At 40.7% G+C, this 9,800-nt stretch overlaps 2 protein-coding genes across 3 annotated transcripts; one reads left to right on the forward strand and one right to left on the reverse strand.

The window, feature by feature from the left end:
• The first annotated feature begins 85 nt into the window (after positions 1–85).
• Positions 86–6,586, forward strand: LOC129583340 (desert hedgehog protein-like). Of its 2 annotated transcripts, XM_055475125.1 has the most exons (4): positions 86–250; positions 2,378–2,652; positions 4,999–5,392; positions 5,526–6,586. In XM_055475125.1, exons 2-4 carry the CDS (start codon positions 2,380–2,382, stop codon positions 6,233–6,235), a joined length of 1,377 nt encoding a protein of 458 aa, XP_055331100.1. In that variant the 5' UTR covers positions 86–250; positions 2,378–2,379; the 3' UTR covers positions 6,236–6,586. The 2 variants fall into 2 exon arrangements, with proteins under 2 accessions (XP_055331100.1, XP_055331091.1); XM_055475116.1 differs by lacking the exon at positions 86–250 and having other exon boundaries at positions 1,970–2,652.
• Positions 6,547–8,995, reverse strand: LOC129583355 (ornithine decarboxylase-like). The gene is made up of 4 exons (XM_055475134.1): positions 8,554–8,995; positions 7,724–8,280; positions 7,483–7,629; positions 6,547–7,179 (listed from the first exon to the last, which is right to left on the reverse strand). Exons 1-4 carry the CDS (start codon positions 8,792–8,794, stop codon positions 6,814–6,816), a joined length of 1,311 nt encoding a protein of 436 aa, XP_055331109.1. The 5' UTR covers positions 8,795–8,995; the 3' UTR covers positions 6,547–6,813.
• Positions 8,996–9,800: the final 805 nt, after the last annotated feature.

A 9,800-nucleotide genomic window follows, 5' to 3' on the forward strand; every position in this document is an offset into this window, starting at 1 on the left:
CAGCCTCCCTGGGATGTAATTAGGCAAGAAGGTAAAATAGATTGCATTATAACGTGATTGTCTTCTTCTATACTAGGGAATTTGGTTGATTAAAATAGAATATCACAGCTAATTTCTCCTCTTTGAAAGCATTGTTATCGTGCAGACCTTTCCTGTCCTTTATTGTATTTCCTTCACGCTTGTGCAGTGGACGGATCCGCTCAGACGGCATTACCATAAATTTGACGGTTAATAAATGAAAACTCCCGCCGTAAGTAACCTTATTAAATCCATACCTCATCGTAATAATAGCAGTTATGGGCCAGGCAGATGGATTTGGACAAAACTCTCTTTACATAAGAGCTCAATGGCTCATACGCATGTCGTCAAGAATGCCGAATTATTATTATTGAGGACTTTTCAAGTAGGCTGCAGCTGCTGATAGAGAGTTGTCTATGACAGAATAACTGACCAAAAGCCGGCTTGTCTCTCAACCAAATAGCTAATATCGAAATGAAAAATCTTTTGGCGCAATACAAACGTATCATCAAATGAGATTAATAAATTTTTATTGTCGGCTAAGAACAGAGTCTACTGTCAAAATTTAAGCTCGGCTCAACAGGAGTTCGAACAAATTACCCACCCCTCGAGCGCGCCTCATCGTTTATATGTGGGTGGTGGACACGCGCTTGATGCTGCACTATCTGCCGATCTTTGACACGGTTGAAATTGTAGCGCGAAATCGGGTGTCTAATATCGGTGGTGCAGATTTTAAAATTAGATTTTTGCTAAATGCAATGAGCAAGCATTACGCTAATTGTTAAATAGTGTAAAGATCAAAATTCCTTCCATTTTTCCTTTCTTCCATTCGATCAAACGCATAAAACCGTAATATGAGCGTATATTCAAGCTTACGTTATGTGCAGGTACACTGTACACAAACCATATTGACAGTACAACCATGGCATAGTAGAACCACGGTATAAAAGAGATAAATCTCTGGTAGCGAAAGACATTGTAGGAAAATTCAGTACTTTTTTTGCCGTCACACCTCATTAACATTTCTTGAAAGACAAAAGAAATACAATGGGCGAAACGGCCATCAAGTTGAAAACGTGTGGCAGTGATTTTCTGACGATCCATAAGGGCTACAAACTTTTTACAGACAGAAAGCCATAGCAAAATTTTACGCTGATTCTGAATCTGCAATTTGTTTTTTGAAATTCCAAAAAACATCTGAGTCGAGTAAAGTAGTAGAAATGTGGTTTGAATCGGGCATGTATACGTAGAGGCCAGGCAGGCAGAGCGCTAGCGACAGTCTGTCTGCGCCCAACAACCGCACTCACTCCGACTGCTGCTACGATTTATATAAGGCTCACTCATATTCATAATTCGAGTTATGCAAAAATCATAATTTTGTATCAAACCGATAACGAGCATGGAGAGCATAAAAAACTAACAAGAGAATGTGCAATCCGTTTTAAAAAATTCCAAACGGTTGAGGCTGTAGGCCGTGCCACACGTTTACGCCCTTAATTACAACTTGATGCCTTTGACGAAAACATGCCGAAAAGTACTGAATTTTTGTACATGCTAAGTTCAGCATCATTCGCTACCAGAGATTTATCTCTTTTATACCGTGGTAGAACTACCAATTATAAGCATAAACCAAGCATAAAAAAATCTACATGTAATTAATGTAATTGTGTTTTCACATAAGAATATACCGAGCCTAAATTCTTTAAAAAAAACTACAAGTACCGGTATGTGTATGTACTTACTGTAAGAAGTTAAAGTAAGAAGGCAACAGCCTTACATAATATTCTAACGATAAGTAAGTACATAAACAGGAGAACGGGAACTCGTCCATATCTTTGCAGCACAGGACTGAATCTGTGAACGGTCATTGGCTACTCCGTCGGCTGTTTTCGCCATCACCCAATCCATGGCGGGTTTGACTAACTTCTACAGTAGGGTGCACAGGCCAGAGCGTGTGTGACGGCTGTTTCTCAATCTGACAATAAATCGGTCTTTCCGAAGTGTGAACATTTCCTCGTTAACTACGACTACCGCAGATCCAAACACACTTTGAATCAATAAGTAACTGCTACTGTTGGGTTTATTTCCTGATGTATTACGGACTATGGTTTCGTAATTTGCATGAATTACTTAATTTTTTTTGGAACGAAGCTTCATTGTAAACGCAACTGCAATAGCCTCATCGCGAAATCACCGTTAATCGTTGGCAGTATGGCGTAGTGGTCAGCCAGGCTGTGTGAAATGATAACCCATTCCCAGAGATTCCTTCATCTAGTCACGCTGTTATGGCCTTTTCGAGAGTTCCGTCGGACAAGAATGATCAGAATCCTATATTATTTTGTCTTAACGTTGCTGTTAGTCATGTGTAGTGAAAGCTGTGGCCCAGGAAAAACGGAACTGAAACGCCGAAGAGTACCGAAAAAGTTCCAGCATTCTCAGCACTGGCCACCGTTTGTCAAAGGACAGTACGAGCCGCCCTTCGCGGAAACAGCATGGAAGGCCAGCGGACCCGCGCGCGGAAGAATAGCAAGGAAGTCTCAACACTTCAGAGAAGAGCTCGTTCGCGTTACTCATCCGGATATACTATTCCGTAGAGATCGGTTCAGCAGTTCGACCGATCGTTTTATGACAAGGGTAAGTCCATTTTAAAAAATTAAAAAAAATTTATCTAAAAATTTTGAACACTGTTTATGATGTGAAGTATGCCTATTACGGCTTCTTCCTTCCAATTAATCTGTGGAAAAGCCAGGCTTGAGAATCTGTCATTTTTCTTTAATTTATGTTTTGTATGCCAAGGTGAATAGGGTAACCCTAATCACCTTGTGTACGCTTCTATATGAGACCGATTTATCGTTCTTGACTTTCGAAACCGTGTAAGTATATAATCTAAAATGTAGAAATTCGCTGAACTTGAGTCGTAACTTTCAGTTCGGCACGTAACAAGGAATGAAAAAGCTTGGATAACTAGGCACAGCTTTTTTCTGAATGGATGATGTACAGATTCTGTACAATACAAGTGTTGTGTGAATTATCTAACAAACATTGTTGCATACAATATGTATTCGGGCCTTTGGTGCTCAAATAATTCGAAAATTTGATTTACTTGTTTTGAAAGATGTTACAAAATCAGCGGCTTTTTTAAATTTTGGGATTAATTAACTATGCTGTAAACAAATGACCGCTGTTTGTTTATGTTGGTTTGTTACCATTTAGTAGGCATTTACCAACAGTAAATGATTGTTAGTGACACAGTGACGCCGCATAAACTTTCGTGATATACTAAGAGAGCTATACGGGCAAAATGCGTGTCAGAATATCTTTTAATTAACAGAAGAAAGTCCTGGATGATGTTTGCTGAATTTGATGTGATCTGAACGCTGTACCAGTACAAGGATGTTTGCTTGTGCAATGAGAAACCAGGTTAATCCTCGTGTGTTTGTTTTTTTCCAAAGATTTCACTTCGAGTGTGGCTGCTGTAGTAATCCCTTTTCGCGATGTTTTGTTCTGTGTTTCGTTGCGCGGACAAGGATGGGTAAATCAGCCTCTTGTTGCGGAAACAAAACTGAGCGGGGCTTTTTCGCACAAGCCAGGGAGCAGTGGACTGAATAGAAGGACATCTGTTTTCTTATGGATGTAAAAGCGAACAATTGTTGGAATAGTATTTATCGCCTGGACAAAAGTCTGAGATAATCTCGTATAGAGCGACAAAACAAACATGCCGAAATCGAGTAAACAGTCCAGTCGGGTGGTATCATCTCTCTTGCAATGACCAACCGCAGCTGCTATGCTCCATTTGTATTCACACTGCGGCTAGATTTCACGATGGAGATGCTTGAATACCTTTTATACATTTACAGAATAGACTCCGATTAATCAAAATTTTTATGTAATTAGTGTGTTAAAGAAGTTACAGGCTACTGCCGTAGAGAGTACTACATGTATCATAGAATTTACACGGCGCGTGTGAACCAAAGAAATTTCATAAAGGTCACTCCTTTTGACCGCAATTTTCGTTCAACAGCGGAACAACAGAACAAAATTTTTATATTTACTTGTTTCTGTTACTGTTTAAATGCTCACCGACGATTGCAAATACACATATTTATTATTAGCTATTGTCAAATCTTTTGGTTCGAAGAGTTTATCATATTATACATACAACGTCTGTAAATTTTCATCCGAGTGACTTTTTAGATAAGTAATTCATAAACACGGAAATATGTTATTAAATAACATATTTCCGTGTTTATGAATTACTTATCTAAAAAAACAGAAATTTAAACAGTAACAGAAACAAGTAAATATAAAAATTTTGTTCTGTTGTTCCGCTGTTGAACGAAAATTGCGGTCAAAAGGAGTGACCTTTATGAAATTTCTTTGGTTCACACGCGCCGTGTGCGTAAAAAAGTGCGTTTCATGTACCGTTTCATGTGCGTTTCATTTTATAAAGTGCGTTTCATGTACCGTTCTCAGCTTGATTTCTGCTTGATAACTGCAGTACAACAGTGCACGTGTACGTAGACGAAAACTATCGGAGAAGTCCGTCGAGTCAGCGGCGGAATTCGTAGATCAATTAGATCTTTATGTTCGCTTGATGAGAAATAAGTTGTGTAAATATGGAATAAGATCGATTTCACCCCGACTGCTTTCGCGCTTCTCCTCATCCTGTTATTCGGAAAGCAGACAGGCGTGAAGCTGTCTGCCCGACCAAGCCGAAGCTTCAGCCTTATTAGTTAAGCTTTTACAATCAGGCTAGTGCACGCAGGTCGCTTTTAACGACCGTATCCCGATTGACTCATAAATGCCTGTGCAATTAACACCAGTTCTTTGCGCCGTTCCGAACGTGTCAAAGCATTAATTCTCGGTTCTCTTGAGGTCGCCTGCGCTCGCTTGAAATGAGATGCATGTCGCTATCTTTATTTGGAATGTTATCTAGTAAGTATCACATTCTTATCGTTATTCTGTTTATTTTCCTTACAGACTTGCAAAGAAAAACTGGAAATCCTATCCATCATGGTGCAGAATCGGTGGCCGGGCGTTAAACTAATGGTCACGGCTGGACACATGGAATATGTTGACTGGACCTCGATGAATGCCGCCCGCTACAAGCGTCATTTAAAAAACCGTAAAGGACCGCCGAAAAAGGCGGGCGTGGCTTTCCACTCCCTTAATAATCGACGACAGAGCGCTGTTGAAGCATGGCATCCAGTAACATCTAAGGACACTTTGCACTACGAAGGCCGAGCGGTGGACATCCGGACCAGTGATAGAGATAGGACAAAATATGGAATGCTGGCGCGATTAGCGGTGCAATCTGGATTCAATTGGGTGCATTACGAATCTCTAGCGCACGTTCATTGCTCTTGCCGCTCAGGTATGCCATTCGACAGAGATCGTAAAATAGCCTAGTTAACAACTCGCGAATCTGTTTATAACCCGCTTGTCATATTCGAATAAACTAAACCGGCTTGGGAATGCATGGTTTACGATGCCGGTTTCTCTTGCAGAATACCACGCCTACGAACTCATGACCAAATTAAAAGGTTGTTTCCACGCGAATTCAAGTAAAGTGGTACGGAAGAAAACATTTAATCAGCCGAATCCCGAAACGATTGCTATTCGTAATCTTCGCATTGGAGATTACGTTTTATCCACTGACGGGGATGGCGAGTTGGTTTATAGTCAAGTAATTGCCTGGCTGGATCGGGATTTCTCTTCCCGAAATCTTTTCTACCGTGTGACCGTGGCCAACGGTCAAACCATCCTGGTGACCCCTTCTCATCTAATTATGTCAAAAAATCCGCAAACGGGAGACATTTCTTCCCATTATGCCGATGATCTTTCCGTGGGCGATATATTGCTCAGCACTGAATTGGATCAAAACAGTACGCTTGCTAACATGTCGGATCTGGGTGAGCAGAGGATTACCTCAATTACGGAAAAAATTCTGACCGGAAGCGTTGCTCCCTTAACGGTGGAAGGGACAATTGTGGTTAATGGATTGGCAGCGTCGTGTTACGCATCCATCCAGGATGCTGGACTGGCACATGCTGCTTTTGCTCCGCTGCGATGGTGGGTAAATGCCTTTGGATTGCCAAAACCTTCGTCTGCAGTTAGAGAGAAAGATGGTGTGCATCCTTTTGCTAAGTTTCTGTATGGTGTTGCCGGAAGAATACTCCCGCAGGGATACATGTTCTCCGATTCGATACTATCGTGATCATTACAAAACTGGGAATGATACATTGTTTTTATTTGACTCTGTCTATTGCATTCTTGGTAGAAAAATAGGCCCGATATGGAGTAAACCTGATCCCTGTGTAGAAATACTTATGCTTGCTCTGTTTTTATCAGCACTTGACAGCCAAAATCAACTATTGTAAGTTACGCTTGTGTGTCTCCGTTGTTGAATCTTTTGTTTGACTTCACTTTGTTATTTGTGCAGATTGACACCCTCTGTTCCGTTGAGCTGTTTTCGTCGCTTGTTTTTTCGTTCTAGGTTTTCGATGTTTTAGTTTCCGGAATTCACTTTATTTCTATTTGCACAATAAAATGAATAAAGCGCTGATGGCAGTAGCGTGAAGAAAGCACTTGGTAGTTAGTTGCTGAATACAATAGAATAATTGTAAGTCGTGCTATATAGCATGTCATGAAAAGTTAAAGAGCCTTAATAGAGTCTCTAATATTATTAAGAAAAAGATCAATATTACGCGCGGCCTCCCCACGTTGGATCACAAGAAACGCAGAGGCGAAGCCGCAGCTGTTTCTTGTATAATTTATTATGATCATGACCTTAAATTAAGTATAACTTGAGGGTCGTTTTACATGTGCTTCTGACAGATATCGTGATCGTGCCACATAAACGGTACGCGGCTTAGGAAATCCATTAAAAGTTGTTGCGTTGGTGTAGGAATACGCTCCCATTTCGTAGAAGACAATCCAGTCTCCAATAGCCATTTCCGGCAAAGGTATTTCGGGCATGATGCAGTCAGTACCACAGCAAGTGGGACCCCACAAGGAAGCAGAGGCCGAGCTCGCATCGCTCTCCGATAATAATATGGTTCTGGATCTACGAACTAATCTGAAGCTGCCCTTTCCTTCCAGAGGATAATACATCAGAGATCCGTATTTCCCATCGCTGATATAATACATGGGCCGGGATGTCTAAACAGTATGCACTGGAACTTATATGATTCGACTCATTCATGACATAACGTACTGTAGTTGCAAGCGTGGGCACATTACACGACAGTCAAAATTTAAGCAAACAACCAAAATGGGTTAAGGTTTGGTAAGCTGATTTACAGTTATATCCTACCAGTTATATCCTGCATATGGGCGTAGAACTTCTGTAAATCGGTAATATACTCCCACAGCAGTGCAGAATTTTGCTCAAAAAAGAATTTTTCTTTACTAGCATCAACCTTGGTATTAAACAAAATAACGTGTGTGCGTGTGTGTAGTTACCTTGTCAGGAAGGACTCTTCTAGCAATAATACTGCAGCAAAGTGTGTATGGCGCCATTGCAAAAAAACGCCCAGGTTCAGCAATTATGCGGACGCCCGAAGAAGTGGGAAAATATTCTTCCAGTGAGTTATTCACAATATTCCCGAACTGCAAATCATTTTTCGCTAGTGTCTGCGTGCATTATGGCAGCATGTACATATATAAGTGATTTGTGCATAAAATGCCATAAATCCTAAGTTACCTTTTTGAAAGTTTTCTGCAGTTCAGAACTTCCCGGAAATCCACCGCCAATATCCAAAATTTTCATACAGTAGCCAAAGGTGATCCGTGTATAATCAAAGAGAGTCTTTGCGTCGGCTATTGCATCGCTGAAAGCTTCTGTTGTCCGGCATCCGCTCCCGACATGGAAACTAATTCCAAGAACGTTTAGTTCCATTTTCGCAGCGACAGACAACAATCTCTTTCCCTCTTCCAGAGTTGCACCAAATTTAATTCCCATTTTCCAATCAGCAAGGGGATCGTCGGCTTGAATTCTCAGCAGTAACTGCATGGTGGGATCGGCTTGTCTGATTTTGTGTAATTCGTCTTCGTTGTCGAACGTGGCCAGTGAAATCCCATTCTGCACTGCGTACTGCAGGTGCGTTATCTGTTTGCAGGGATGTGCATAAATAATCCGGTTTGGATTAACGTCTCCAATTTCTAGAACGCGCTGAATTTCGTCTTTACTGGCACAATCAAATCCCACTCCAAGAGATGCCAAAGTGTATAAAATTGCTGGGTCATGGTTGACCTTTACGGCTAAACAAAATACCCAGTAGAATGAAACCTTGGTAATCAGCGGAATCGATTATCATGAAATGCTGAATTACATTTGGTTCAGTCCAATATTTTTCAATAAAAATCCTATCTTCCGGCCGCGTGTGCAGCAATACCAAACAAGGCTCTGCTATAATTATATAAAGAATACGATGCGCTACGTACGAGTATGGTTATAATAGTTTATATGGTGAAATAGTGTATATACATGCATTACACAAAATTTAATAAGCAACGGTTTTCCAAAAACATTACCGTAGAACGGTTCTACTCTTGGTAGGGTTTCACGCCAGAGGCAACATAGCCGCAGTATGGCATCTAGCTCGAGCACATAAAACGAATCATCTATCCCGCCATTTTGCTGTTCCTTGATCAGGTTGTCTATGATCCCATCATGTATGGCATCGTCAAGCGCGATGCGAACCGGAAAAGAAAGATTATTATTTCCCAATGTAGTCGTGCCGGAGAAGATTTTTCTTGTGTTCGCTGGTTCCATTATCACCGATAAAGGTTTCAGTAAAATAAATACTATCTCCAGCGTCCAAGGACTGGTGGACTTTTGGGAATTAGCCAACGATAACTAGTTAGGCGTTCATGATGGGATTATGACAACCCGTACATGGTCAAGGTTTCCGAAAACGGATGCCACCCTGGCACATGACTTTGGCATTGTGTTTGAATGGTGCACCGAAATCCGCGACTTGCCATAGCCGTGACAGCACCTATGAAGCGCAATTGTTAAATACTTGACTGTAACTAGAGTAGATCTGTAGATAACAGATAATTATATTGTATAGAAGTATGTATATTAACACATAAGCACACTTTAATTATGCATCTGTATAGTTGTACAGTCCATGCAGATATGATAGACCTTCCACGGTACTATGATCTTGCATTTTCTCTCTTTGTCCCGCCAAAATTCAACAGCTCGGTTTCTCCGATCCAGGTTTCTAATGCAGAAAAGACTTTGGTACCAGTACAACTACGACATAATGACATTGTATACAGTACAAAGGGCATTCCGAAAGCAAGTTTCCCTATTTTGCCATTCTGTCAGTGACGTTTGTCATTTGCAGCAATATTAATACTCTAGTGAAATATTTTCTGCATAAATCTATAATAATGTGAGCTGACGCAGCCCCTCGATCGTGACCCTCTAAAGTTCATGTTGGCCGGCGATCAACTTTAATGTTTTTATTATACATTTAACCTTGAATATGTTCATGTTGGATTAATGCGCATAAACTAACTCTGACCAACAGCTACCAAAGCCAACTTGATTCGACTAAATCTATGCGCTACGACGTTTTGTGCAAATTACAAACGTTTAATGTATTATTTTATTCTATGCTATGACTTTCAACTTAGGCAAAAATTCCTTGATACATTGACATTGCCGGGTTGATTTTGGAGTTCAGCTTGCACAGACAACTGCACATGGTTTTCCGTTTCCCACATTCATTTGCAAGCTTCCAAGATTGCTGATGATCTTGCTCAAA

Source organism: Paramacrobiotus metropolitanus, unplaced genomic scaffold, assembly GCF_019649055.1.
Source record: "Paramacrobiotus metropolitanus isolate TYO unplaced genomic scaffold, Prichtersi_v1.0 Parri_scaffold0000002, whole genome shotgun sequence".
Lineage (NCBI taxonomy): Eukaryota > Metazoa > Tardigrada > Eutardigrada > Parachela > Macrobiotidae > Paramacrobiotus > Paramacrobiotus metropolitanus.